Genomic DNA, 13,799 nt, shown 5'->3' on the forward strand with positions numbered 1-13,799 from the left:
CTCAGTTCCCAGGAAGACCAGGCACTCCGTGCCATTCCCCTTCCTTCTCCTATTGCATTTTAATGCAATTCATAAGACCTTCTCAATATCCTGTTTGCCAGTAATGCCTCAAAAGCTCTGTTGGGTCTTGCTCTGTTTTACACTCTCCTTCTGCCCCCTCCTCACTCCATCATTCAACCCAGTGTCCTCTAGGCTCTCATACATAATTTCTAAAATGCCAGGCATTCAAATAATCAGAAAGCAGAGAAGAAAAATAATTGCATGCATGAAGCAAGAAGTAGCAGGAAAACCACAAAGTCTAGAAAGCTATTGACGTTGTTCTAGGAAGTAGCTGTGTGATGTGTATGGAAAACCATCAGAATCAAACAGCAAGAAGACTGTTTTCCTAATTCATGACAGAAATAGGGTTGATTGCCTGCATTTGGTGCGGCTCTGTGCGTGCAGACAACTCCATTTCTTTAGCTCCTGTTAATTATGAAGTGACTCTCCCTGTTCTTTCCCCCATACACAGTTGTGTTCTGGTTCTAGGATGAAGGGAACATCTCTCATTTTACTGGATTACTCAGTGATGCACATACCTTTCAGTTTCTCTGTAAAGTAGAAATCCTACAGAAAACAGTGTCTTCTATTTTACATTGGATCAAAATCAAGGTGTCCACTGAATAAACATAGAGTTTGGGGGGGGGGGGGGGCCCAACCAAACAAACCAAAAAACACAGCTGTGATTGTAGTAGAAATCATCTGCAAACAAAATTGCAAGCAAAGTTGATATAAGAAAATATAAGGAAACAGTCACTTTCCTTTTTTCCTAGATTTTGCAGAGTTGTTTTTGCTTGCACCAAATGTAGATAAAACCTCCCCGTGTGATAAGCAGGTTGAAAGCGCAAAGTGTTAACCCCCAGGACTGTTTGAAAGAGTGCTGTAACATACCCATGGGCAATAATCAGCCTTCATACCCTGCTTGGAGTCAGGGCATGTATGGCAGTCTCCTGGCCTAAAGTTTCCCATTTTCCTCTCGCATCCATATCACCACTATGTACACCTCACTTTGTGCCTATAGCACAGCTCTTATTCTTCCTCATTCCTATCTACTGTAACACCATGTTGTAAGCTTTCTGCTGTCCAAAAGAGTTCTGCGTCCTTCTCTGAGCCCAGCAGATGCACCAGAATGATCCAGGGGGATCAGATGGCCCAGATCCTGCCCCCACACTCCCATGCCAGTGATCTGGGAGTACCTCCCTGGAGCTGTGCCAGCATAAAACTGGTGTAGGGGATAGCACAATTGTACTGTAAACACCTACTGCCTGCTCTGGGCAGCATCACAGAGCTCCATGTCTGGTGAAGCCATTTACATCTGCACAAAGCTGCAGGGTGTCAAATATTACTGTCACAAGTGTCCATCTGTCCACACTTCACACCCACTCTGCACAAGTGCAGGTTTTCACAGAGGAGCGGGTCTCTTGGTGTAGACCAAGCCCTGCTCACTGCAGGTTGTGCAAAGAGGAGTATTTATTGAGTACATTTGTTTCTCCTGGATTGGTTTAGCACCATACTGAGCATTTGCTCAGAGTGCCCAGTGCCTGCTGTGAACTCCAGTGGTGGTCTTTGAGATGCTGCTTTCCTGTTCAAGTGCCCTGCATTATAAACCCTCTTTATCAAGGGAGCTGCCATGTTGCTTAAACTCAGCAGCCCTTTGCCTCTCGTTTCTCAAAGGAGGTACAGTTACCTTTTTAATTTTAAAAAAGTTTATAGCTTTATTCTGATAATAATCTAAGAAATTTATATTATGAGGTGAGAAGCTGACAAATGCTGCTACCACAACATGGCACTTTCTTACAGTCACTGGGGTGATGCTCTGCCTCCTCTCTACTTGCTTCCAGCAGCTCTTTTCAGACCAATCTATAGCTGCTGTATTATTTCTCCAGTCATCTCCCGTGCCTTTCTCAGCACAAATTACACCTTAGGGGAACAGTTTGTGCCAGACTGATAACATGTGGAAACCTGCTGGGTTTTGAGGCGTGGTGTAGCTCCGAAAGATGCTGTAGCAGGGAAGGATGTGGTTGCTCTTCCCTGCCACCAGCACGACCCGCTGCTCCTCTGCTTCCTCCCACATCCCAGGGCTCCACAGCTGCTCCTGCAGGCAGCTGCAGGGCAAGAGGAGTTGAGCAGGCTGGGAGAGAGGAGAGCTGCCCATGGCTACCTGGTAACTGGAGGTGAGCAGGAAACGCATGTGAGCCCTCTTATAAAACTCGAGAGAGACTAGGGAAAAGCAGTAAGAAGAGAAGGCATGTCTAGCATGGTGCCTGAGGATCTCAATCACGATATGGGCAGGTGTGCCCAGCAGTTAGGACCAGGAACAAGGCACTGACAGCAAGTCAGGGTGAGCCAGCTCCAGGAGACCAGGCTCCCCTGTGGATCCCCAGTCCAAAAGGCAAGAGGCAAACAGGGTTAGGGGCAAGGCCAAGGACCAGGTTCAAGGACTGATGGGAACTGTGGTCTGATGGGAACAAAGCATTTGTATGCCAAGTCAAGGTCTCGTGTGAGGAGTAGTCAGAGTGGTGAGGAACTGGAATTGAAACAGGTTGAGCTGGCATTGAAGGAAAGTAAGCTAGGAGTAGAGAGTTGAAACTTTAGAGGGCGGAATCTTTATCCAGGGCTCAGAAATAGTGTCTGGAAGCTGAAATTACCAAATTATGAGATTCCTTTATTCCCTAGATGCTGGTGGGTAATATGTAGATTCTGAGGCCAATCATCGAACTCCTCAGAAACCCAGTAGCAAAATCCAGGGTTCAGACCAACCCCTTGTTCAGGTTTTTCTGTGCTGTTGTGTCTATGGCTGTCATCAGGCTCAAATTCTGAAGAGACCTTGGCCACCTCCACTTTGAAAGATGATCCATGGCCCTCATTTGGTGCTATGTGAGGTCCCGTTCTATCCTTGTAACCCTGATCCTCCAGAGGTTATTTTCATCTGCATGTGCATGTATAGATACAAGACCTAAGAGTGCAGCTAGTGGAGTGTACTGCACAGAGCCTGAGCCTTGAACCCAGTAAGAACGTAAGAGAGGGTTTATCACCAGGATTTATAGAGTGATTTGGAGAAAGCAGTCTTGTGTCTGACACATATACATCAAGGCACATCTTTAACTGAGATTCTCACCTCCTACTCTACCTTCAAATGAAATTATATGTCTCCATCTTCAGTTACCAGGCTGAGAACTAAATGTTGCTCCTTTCTCCTCTCTATGCACAGTTTCTCCCTAGAGACAGAAACGCCTAGTTCACCAGTCTAGAAATGTCAGTGGGGGCTCCAGCAGAGACTTCACCTGTGCCCTGCCATGGTGTCAGGTTCAGGAGCTCATGGCTTTTTCCACTGGGAATATTGTTCCAATCTGATATCTCTGCCGTAAGTAACACAATGAAATCAGCATAGGTGAGAAGTTATGTAGGGCTCTTACTATTATCTTACCAACTCATGCTACTCAGTGTTCGAGGTTTTAAATCCTTACAAGTCTTGCTTGATGAGCTGGTTTAGTTTTGGGTTGGAGAGGGGGTGGGGGTTTACGTGATGGGTGGTGAGGTTTGGTGGTTAAATTCAACCTTTTCTTGAGTACATGGAGTTTCTACTTAGGTCAGTGGGGTAGTACATGCACTGCCAGTGGGACATTTCAGCACCGCAGGGAGGAGTTTGTAATCATACATGGAACTGTCTGTATCTCACTGTGACCACCTCCCTCTTTCCAAATATACCCTTTGCTTACATGGCCTTAGGAACAGCCTGCAAAAAGCTTTGCTTTCTCTGACGTGTATCTTCAAAATTAATTTATTTTTGCACTGAATTCTTGTGCACCTGATTTCAAATGGTCTGGCTTCAAATTGTTAATGTCTGCAAAATAATTTAAGAGCAGCAGATGAGATCTGTCTCATTGCACAGTGCTAGACGGACACAAGCAGTAGCTAAGACAGATGTCATCAGCAGGGCTGTCTCCTGAGCATATTCTGATCATGTGGAAGTCTGGCAGACAGCATTAGTCTGGCAAATAGCCTTCACCATTTTAATTTTCCAAAGACAGAGAATTAAAACTTGAACTTACTCCCCTTTTTCCCTGGAGCCCAGGACTGATCTGTGCTGAAAGGACGCAAAAGCAGCAGATTTCAACATGATTCAATCTGTTCTGAAAAAAAAGTTGCAAAACTCTTGATTTGGCTTTTTTTCCTTAAATTTGAAATTCGTCATGTATGATATTTGTTATATTAAAACATTTCATATATGCTTAATCTCTTCCACTTTTACACAGACATCAGGAAGACTGGCCAGTGGTTTGTAGCACCACAATAGGAGAAACACTCAATGCCAGGCTCCCTCCTGCCACTAAGTGGGCTTAATGCACAATGGGGTGTAGGACTGGGACAGAAATATGTGGGATTTGATCACAGAGCTGCAGTGTGTGTTGAAATAGCTGGCGTGCCCATGGTGTGTTACTTGCTGGGCAGCCTTCTTTCCCTTCATGCTCCACATGCTACCACCCAGGAATCCCTCCAAGCTGCAGCAAGCCTCTTGCTGCCAAAACTCCCTGGTATGAGGCTGCCCTTCTCCTCTGATACGTGGGACCGAGAAACACCATCTGTGAAAGCCCAAAGAGGATAAATTAGGAAGAAAGGATTTCCTAAGATTTTAAACCCTTAACACCGCATCAGGCGAATGCCAAAACCTCAGGTAACTCAGAGAAGAACAGTGGCAGCATCTAGTGGCGGCTGAAGCTATAGGTCTGTGCTGCCTGGGAATAACCTTACCCTTCCTACATGCCATGTATTTGCCCTGCTGTGCTCTTTGCCGGATGCTTCTCCTTCCATCGGGTGTGATTATTTGGGGGTAGATATCCCCACTAGAGACCTTGCTATTTTTTGCTCTTAAACTACTCTCTGAGTAGTGCACTGAAGCCCAAGATCATCCCTAGCCCGCTGCATAGCTGCTCAGTAATCCTTCGGCTTTGCTTTGGGCCAGGAACCTCAGGGCTGGCTCCCATTCCACCTTTGCAAGTCTGTTTGTCTGGCTCCTTCTGACGTGAGCTGCTGTGAGAAGAAATGACTCTCACTTGAGAAGGTTGTAGAGGTTAACAGGGAATTTAATCAGAGCCCTGGACACAGCAACTGTCCTGCAATGTGTCAAACCATCTGGAGTACCTCATAATCCTACTATGTCAGCTTTATTAAGCAAAACAAGATGCAGTCCTAATCTGCAGCCCGTGCATCTGTAGACTGATTTTCTTGGGAGCTGTGTTTCTGGTTGGACAGAAGCTCAGGTTTGGCATCAGCAAACGTTGCTGCCCCTTTGCACATGTACTGTTTGCAAATCAATCAGAAATAAGCTGGATAGTCCCAAGACCCACCTCCAGACCACTGCATGAGGGACTCCTCCTTGTAATTAATCTGAAAAACATCCCCCAAATGATACCTGGACAAGTGTCTACAGTCTGCAGTCCAGTCCTACAGCCGCTCCCAGCGATTCCTGCAGTGGTTAGGAATTGCTGTCTGCGAGCGACAAATGTCTGGGAAAGGTGACCTGCTAACACTTGTCCTAAACTGAGCACAGTGAACCCCTCAGGACCCAGAAACTGAGTAGACTTTAACATGAATTGGATTAGGATTAGAGTTAGGATTAGGCTTGGAACCTGAGGATACAATGGTATATATTTGATTTTCTGACTGATTCGGTTTTCTGATCTCTTAGTTAATATTAAGTTGAATTATTCAATGTGAGTTTATATTTGGATTTACCAGGGATGACAAACTTCTTTTGACACCAAATCTACAAGCAGAAGGTAGTGTTTAGGTGAGGCTGAGGGGCAGGGCTGGGGCAGACCAGCTGAGGACGGCCCATAAAGAAATTTCTTCACCCTGTCAATGAGTGTTTTATAGCCTCTAGTACCATAGTTTTGGATCTCACTTAAATTTTTGCTTGCATGGGTTGTTTTTTTTTTTAATGCATAGGGATTTTAAGTCGTAGCCTCTAGTACCAAAGTTTTGGATCTCACTTAAATTTTTGCTCGCATGGGTTGTTTTTTTTTTTTAATGCATAGGGATTTTAAGTCCAACTTAGTTGTTTTTTATTGCTGAGACATCCAATCCTGTTCTGGACTCCTTATATTCTCTTGGCCTTAGTAGTTTGTTGGTAGTGCTGACTGCATGTGCTGTACACATAGCAGTTACTTCTGGGTGCCAAGCAAAGAAGGTGAAAAAATGCCACATGTAAAGTGCATATCACAAGTTTATTCTTCTGCACAAACAAATAGAAAGTGACTATAAATTGAAAAAAAAAAGACAAAACAGAAAAGGAAAAAAGGTACTTCTATAAACAAAGATGCCAGCTCTGTTCTCCTTCTGGGGTCACATCTTCCATCAGACAGAGCACTGCTGCTGGGCTCCCATTTTCAGAGCACTGAGGAGTGTCTTCTAGGGGGAGGGTCTGGCAGGAGATGCTGGATATGATAGCAAAAAGGGAGCTCATTCTTTCTAAGGGACAATCTTGGCTTGCACTCTGCTCATGTCTGGCGATCTGTGACCCCTCATCACACCAGGCTCTTCCAAGATTCTTCCTCTCAGCTGCGGCAGGATCTCACGGTTATCTCTGGCAAGTGGGAAAGGACTGATACATCTGAATCAAAGATAAACCCCTAGGATTGCCATAGGTGCAATGTGTTACCTGCAGCACACTTAGAGAGGAAGGATGATAGGAAGTTTTAAATCAGAGCCCATACAGACATCTTCACATGCTTAACAAGGGGTCTCTGGGGTTTGGCCTACCACTGCAGCTTATAACTTAGCAGATGGGAGCTAAAACTTGTAAAACAACTATTTGTATCTGTGTTTGTTCAACAGCTGAAGAATTAGAAATTTGGAGAGGCTCAAGACAAGCTTATATGGTTCAAAGTGTTCCTTGTAACCTCACCTGTGACCTTTCTAAGAGGCCAGCCACAACATTTCCATGAGCAGACACTAGCAGAGCTTCTTGAAGCCAGCAGTAGTGCAGGTTTCTTCCTTATAGCTTAGCAGATGCACCTCAGTATTATTTCTCATCTCATGCTACTTTCAGCCACTGGCCTCATTTGGGATACTCCACAAGCACTGTAGGCTTCATCTGCAACACCCTCTGCTTCAGCAGATCATGTCCTGTGTCAGCATGGGACCCAAAAAAGACTGGGAGGGGCTGAGATCCATCAAACTACTTTGGCTTTGCTTCTACACATAGCTTGGAACCAAGGATGTTGAAGTGAAATGCGGGATCCCCAGCCTCCCAGTTCTTTTCCTCGCTCTGATGCTTATTATTAATTCTCCAGTTGAACCTTACTTTATTTCATCTCCCGCCCATTACGTTATCAGAAATGATGGACCAAATGCAGTCACTCCAATCATGTAGGTCGTGACATCTAACATGCAGCAGTGTCTGGCCATCAGTCCTTGGCTTGCATCAGTGTCTCCCAAAAATCTGGAGTGGGACCACTGAAATAGTAACCACGTGCAATCTTCCTTACTTGCTAAGGCTAGACCTCTCTTTTTCCCAGTGGTAAAACGAATTTCCTGAGACACTCAGGCCCTGAGAGCACTTACCTTTACGGGCCTGAGGGAAAGGGACACTGGAGTAAGATTCAGACTTCCTGAGGTTATTTCTTCACTGCAGCATTATCTTGAGCACCCTTTCTCTGGTCCACACAACCCCTCTCTGCGCCTGAGTTCAGCGATGCTTCTAAGGTGAGTGGCTAAAACCCCTAGCCAGTGGCAGACAGCACTCCACAAGGAGACTAGAGACAAAGCTTTTGGAGCACTGCTAGTCCTTTGGTTCCTTCCCACAGCTTTCCTAGAAAAATAGAAGATTACTCCTTCCACGTTTGGGAAGAATCACAGAGATTGAGCTTGCTAAAGCACATAGGATATTTTTCCAGAAACCCTGGCAATGCAGTGCAGCACAGGATGAGTGAGAAAGCAATCGTCCAAGTTTGGGTTTTGTAGCGTGGCTGCTCCCCTTCACTAGAGCTAAGTGGATTCTGGTGACTGGAATTAACTCTGTGGTGACTTGTCCCAAGACTCTGGGGCCTTGCAGGAACACATACAGCCACCTCAGCTGTTGAGGTCTGCTGCTGCTATGTCATACAACCAGGTGCAGCACCTCCTCTGGGTCAGCCACAGAGTGCTCACAGAGAAGCACCTTAGAGCCTCCAAGAAAAAGTAGAGCCCCAAGCTTTCATGCAAAGAGCTGCACATCATAAGATCCACCTGTATGGAGTAAGGTTGGCTTGGACTTAGTGTGAAACCACACTAGCTGTACTACTTACAGACTTGGCATCAGCCCTATTCGCGCTCCTTTTTTCCTCCCCAGAACCTACAGTTTTGTACAGCCAAAGTCTGTGCTCCGTCCAGTCAGGGAATGGCTTCTGCTTGAAGAAGAGCAGCAAATCTAATGAGATGGAGACATGTCTGAGGCAGGGCTGTGAGACCCTGATCCTGTCTCCAGTACTCATTCCTGGAGGTCTAACAAAGGCTGGACAACCCCTGCCCAGGAAGTGGTGGCCAGCGCCTTCTCTGCAGCTGGGGCATCTGCTGTGTTTGGAAACCAGCGCTTCGGGAGCAATGCTTTCTTGGTGTACTGGTGGGATCACACTGTAAAAGTGGCTGCTGCAGAAGGGGGAGCACAGGTGGAAAGCAAATGGCAGGGGTGTGTGCAAACCAGAGTACAGATGACATGCACACACACATGCAGAGTACCTACTAATATCCTTAATTCTTCCCTGGGAAAGGGAATGCTTTCTTCTTGTGTGCCTTTAGTGTAGGGATTAAGTCTGAGGCCAGCCTGGGACATTCAAGAAATAACCAGTCCTGTCTCCCCAGCATCACCAGCAAACTGAGCTCTCTATGTGTGTGTGAGTGCAGATCCTCTGGGACTCTCAGAGCACTTCAGTTCTTACCAAACAGTCCCCAAGGATACTTAAATCATTTAGTATGAAATTCTACTTGTGGCTTTCTGTCCCTGTCCTCCACTTCCACACTGAGAGCTTCTGTAAAGGGCCTCCATTTTCCAGCTCATCACAGAGTATTCAGCAAGTTTTATGTCATGACCCATTTCCAATCTACCCACGCTTCTGTCCTAAACTAAACAAAAAAAAAAGATGTGCAAATGCATATTCAATCCTGCCTCCTTTTAAAGCCAGCTGTACCTTCTCCCACACAAGCCTCCTTTGTACTTACAGCATCTGCATCCTGTTCCAGTGGGACTAATGCTGCTGGGCCTTCCTTGCACCAGCCAGCCACTGTCTGAGCTTAGCTTTGACTTTGTGTATCCTCAAAAATTTAGGATACTTCCTTCTGCAGTTCCTCCAGTTTGTGATAGCCCCACCGAGTCCATTCAAAGCCCCTCTTTGGCAAACTGCTCCCAGACCTGATAGCCATGTTTAGCACCAGCCAGGATGTCTCCTTCTTTCACACCCAGCTCTGGTGACTGGAGGAACGGGCAGGCATGGCCACCCTCCTGCGCAGGGCACACTGCCCATGCATGCGTGTGCCAGCACCCCCGCCCATGCTGCTCCCTCACCTCCTTTCCCATGCCCCTCCGGAGGGGAGTCCAGAAGGTGAAGCCCCACTTCTACTTTCACTCCCTGCTGGGTGTTGCTGTGTGTGCACACAGGTGCGTCTGTGCAGGCTAACAGGCTCAGAGAAAAGCAGTCTTAGGGGAAGCTCAGGCTTCTGTACTCTTATCCCACCTCTGACCCTTTCTTCCTAGAAAGCTCTTGCCCTCCCAGTCTCCCTCCGTTTAGGGGCGACTTCAAAACCCTTGGGAAAGGAAAACCATTACTGCCTACATGTCCTCATATGAGACAACCCATGCCATTCACCCCCTTCAGAAGTGGGTTTTGCTGCTGCCTGCAGCTCCCAGTCTCTGTGTACCACACATGTGCCCTCTCTCCACATTCTTCCTCCTGCTGTAGCCACAGCCAGTAAGCCTTGCTATGAAGCTGCCCATCTGAGATCAAGGGGAGGCTGGGGAAGAGGGTGGTGCAGAAGGGGAGTAATTTTTTTTCTCTTTTCTTCATTTTGTGTCACTCATCCCAATGTACTGAGCTGACATGAAAGACAAAACGAGCACTATCTCTGCAGGGCCTCAGATGGGACGGGAGGGGTGGCTGCCTCAGTGGTGACCAAAGCTCGGCCTCCACACATTGGCCTGCATCCCCGTTCTCGCTGCTGAGAATTTGGGCCTGGCCACCTGAAACCGAGAGGTCGAGGCTGGGTTTGGGGAAAGCCCTTGGCTCACCTGACCAGGCTCTGGGAAGCTCGGGTATGGCTTAGGGGACTGGCTGAGCTCCACCTGGAAGGGTGCTGGTGTAGCGGGAGCAGAAGAGGCCATTTCTGTTCTCCACACCGGCTCATCCAACGTGGTGGCCGAGCGGGGCACAAGCACAGTGGGTGCCAGGCTGCTTGAGGCTGGCATGGGAGCCGGAGTGGAGAAGCGACGAATCTCCTGGGTCTTGGCTGTTTTCACAGGGACCTGCTTGGCTGCTGTGAAGGATGAGCCAGCCTGTGAGGCTGGCTGACCAGCAGGCTCCTGAACGCTGGGGCCTGGGGGATCCCCAAAACAGAACATGGCTGACTTTAATTGATAGGGCTGGTGGCGCATTAAATCAATGACCTTGATCCCTGATTTCTGGCCAGGTGCCTTCTTCACTTTGCTCTCTGCTTTGCTAGCCTGAGATTTGCTGGCTGCCAGGGGATAGAAAGGGGAATGCATTGGGTTATAAGCTATTGGAGGGGGAGCCCGGATGTTGGGTGAATATTTCCAGGATGAGGGTAGAGAAGGGGAAGGAGAGGGGGTCCTGGGCTTGGACTCTCGCTTCGGTGTTGTCTCCACCACATATTTGTCCATGCGGCTCTGGCGTTTGGCGAAGAGCTCTGCCCCCTTGCCTTTAAGCTGAGGCATGTCCTGGACCCCATTTACCAGTCCAGCATCTTGCTGCTGAGGCTTGGGAGCCACTGGAGGTGGGGTCTTGAACTTGCGGCCAGAGGACTGCATGAAGTTGCAGGCCTCAGCACCCAGGCTGAGGAAGTCCTCCTCAGGCCCAGACTCAAAGCCTGCCCCAGGGTGGTCACCTTTCGGCTTCTCATCAAGGTTCTGCACCAGAGACAGGAGCTCAGGGTTTGGTGAATTCTTCTTCTTCTCTTCAATCTTACTGAACATGGGTTTCTTGTTGCCCCTCCGGCGAGCCTCCTGCAGGATGCCTGTGCGGGGAGCCGGCACGGCAATCCTCTGCTCTCTGGAGGTTAAGGGCTCAGAAGGAGGTCGTGGCGTTGCTGGTGAGACAGCAGGAGAAGGCTGCTTTGGCACAGGGGAACTGCTTATCATGTGCTGTGATGGTGCTGGACTAATATACAGAGAAGAAGAGGCCGTTCCAGGGACTCGTGCCTGGGATGCTGCGGAGGACACCTCCCCTCCTGGCTTTGAGGGAGCTGACAGAAAGATAGAGGTGGAGGATGTTCGGGCTGTGTTGGCAGAAGGCTTAGTCTCTGGAGCACTTCGTCCCCCTCTTGGCTGTGGCTCCAGTGGTGATGTTGGCCTTCCTGGTGCAGGAATATACAGAGATGTGGAGGAGCTGACTGGACCGTGGTGTGTTGACACTGGTGCATTGGCAGGTGTTCCTGGAGCCAGAGGTGAGAAAGGGGGAACCACCGTGTTTTGCCCACCCAGACTTTCACTAGGCTTTTTGGGTGCAGATGGCCTGAAGATGACAGAGGATGTTGCTGGGCGCTGGCCAGAAAAGCCAGGAGTAAAGGGGCGTGCAGACCTGTTGAACATGCTCGTTGTGCTTGCAGAGAAGGGGTCGGGGGTGCTTGGCAGAGGTGGAAAGAAAGTGGGGCTGGTGGGAGGCAGGAGCTGAGCAGGAAGGGTGGCTGGCTGCTTGCCAGGCACTTGTACACCTTCCAGGTGGATGCTGAGGGGCACGCTGTCTACTTTCTGTGGCACAGGCATATCTCCGTTCACTGTGCCCTGCTGCGGCTGGGCAGCTGGGGCAAGCTGGGGGCTCTTCTGTGCCGGGGCTTTCTCAACTGTGTACTTCCCAGCCCGTTCCCTCTGCTGCTCAAATAATCGTGCCCCTTTGCCTGAGGCCTCACTCAAGCCTTTTTGCTTCTCTTCCTTCTGTTCAGAGTCAGACTTGGACTTTTCAATGTCCAGGTAAGTGTTGTCCCAGTCTGAGTTATTTGTTAGGCTTCGGGCATCAGAGAAACCTTCCTCATCAAATTCGGACTCACTAGTTGGAAAAATTCCGTCCTCCTCCTCGTAGGAGCGGTCTTCGTCGACACTCCCAAAGCTTACCAGTGTATACTTCTTAGCCCTCTGCCTGCGCTTCTTGAACATCAGCACCCCCTTGGAGTGGGGGTTGGGAGCGTCTGTCAGCAGGGAGGCGATGGTTCTGCACTTAGTTTTGGCTTCTTTCACGTTCTTCTCTTGGATGCTCTCGTGGCGATGGAGCTCTGCAAGAGACAAAAAGAGGCAAGCTCAGAGCTCAGCAAATGGCTGGGTGGGCAAAGATGGACAGTGCTATGGCTACAGGTATTCTAGTGCCTATATGAGGAAACACACTGTCATCCCCTGCCCTTCTTTTTCTTTAGCTCAGGTGCAATTTGCTTTTTCCCTGCAAACACAACAGAAGTCCATGCAGGTATGGAGAGGGAACTCCCCTCACTCCGATGGCCAGTCTCTCTATCTTGGTCAGACCCAGGACTTCCTACTTCAGCAGCATGTGGTCAAGAGTCCCAGGCTTTATCTCGCAGCATTTTAACAGTGCATGCCCTTGCTCCTTGGAGTTTTTACCATTTATTTATCATCCTGAAGATGGAGCCCTGCTTTTTGTACACTTTCCTTCTACCATATGGAGGATCATGTAATCTCTCTGGCCCTGAAAGTTTGGGAAGCAGCTGCTGCTACTGTTAGCACCCATGCATGTGTGCAATGGGAGAGGTGCTCTGCAGGCACAGCTGGGCTGCTCCTGCTCTGGGCCCTGCAGTGCCAGCTACAGTCAGTGTCTTGCAGCAGCACTGTGTGTAGGGCTGTTTGCTGCTCTCTGCAGCAGCCCTGCAACAGCAGGAGGTGTGTTTTCACACTTGCTGTAGTCCCTTGCCTGTGTGCCATGCCCAGCAAGGAACAAAAAGGAGCATTTGCTCCTGAGCAAGAATCTCAAGACCTCCACAACTGATCAGTCAGGCCAGAAGGAATCCACTTAAAACAGGTTTGCCTGGAAAAGCCAACACCTGCTGGGACACTGGCATGAAAGTGTGGGATAATAATTTTCCACCTGCTCTGCCAGCCTAGCGGTCAATAAAGCCCCAGGGAGGAACGTTGCCTTGTGCAGGGAAAGCAGGGGGTGAACAAGATTCAGTAGTAAAACCAAACTCACCTGCCCTCAGGAAAGTATGGACATGCCTCGAATCAATGTTCAAGTGACAGAAATCAGTGCTAACCTTGCACAGGAAAAATCCCTAACACACCTAAACTATAGACTAATTTCTGATTTCTTTCGTTTCATCCTTTTCCTTACTCCCATTGTCTTTCTTCCCAGCAGGATAGTAGACATGAAACATCCATCCACTGCCTGCATCTAATAATTCGTCAAAAAACTGTGTAGTACCTTGTCCAGCCCTGGCATTCTCAAGAAAGAGGTATAAAATTATGCTCTGCTGAAGGGAGAGAGGAGAGGAGAGGAGAGGAGAGGAGAGGAGAGGAGAGGAGAGGAGAGGAGAGCAGGGGAGGCAGGAGGGCG

At 48.5% G+C, this 13,799-nt stretch overlaps 1 protein-coding gene across 1 annotated transcript in view; it reads right to left on the reverse strand.

The window, feature by feature from the left end:
- Positions 1–10,174: 10,174 nt before the first annotated feature.
- Positions 10,175–13,799, reverse strand: part of SYNPO2L (synaptopodin 2-like) — a 4,902-nt gene continuing 1,277 nt past the window's right edge. The window contains exon 2 of the mRNA XM_010191898.1: positions 10,175–12,513. Coding sequence (XP_010190200.1) covers positions 10,175–12,513 — 2,339 coding nt within the window. The remainder of the gene's footprint in view (positions 12,514–13,799) is intronic.

The sequence above is a fragment of the Mesitornis unicolor genome, unplaced genomic scaffold (assembly GCF_000695765.1).
Source record: "Mesitornis unicolor isolate BGI_N332 unplaced genomic scaffold, ASM69576v1 scaffold17929, whole genome shotgun sequence".
Lineage (NCBI taxonomy): Eukaryota > Metazoa > Chordata > Aves > Mesitornithiformes > Mesitornithidae > Mesitornis > Mesitornis unicolor.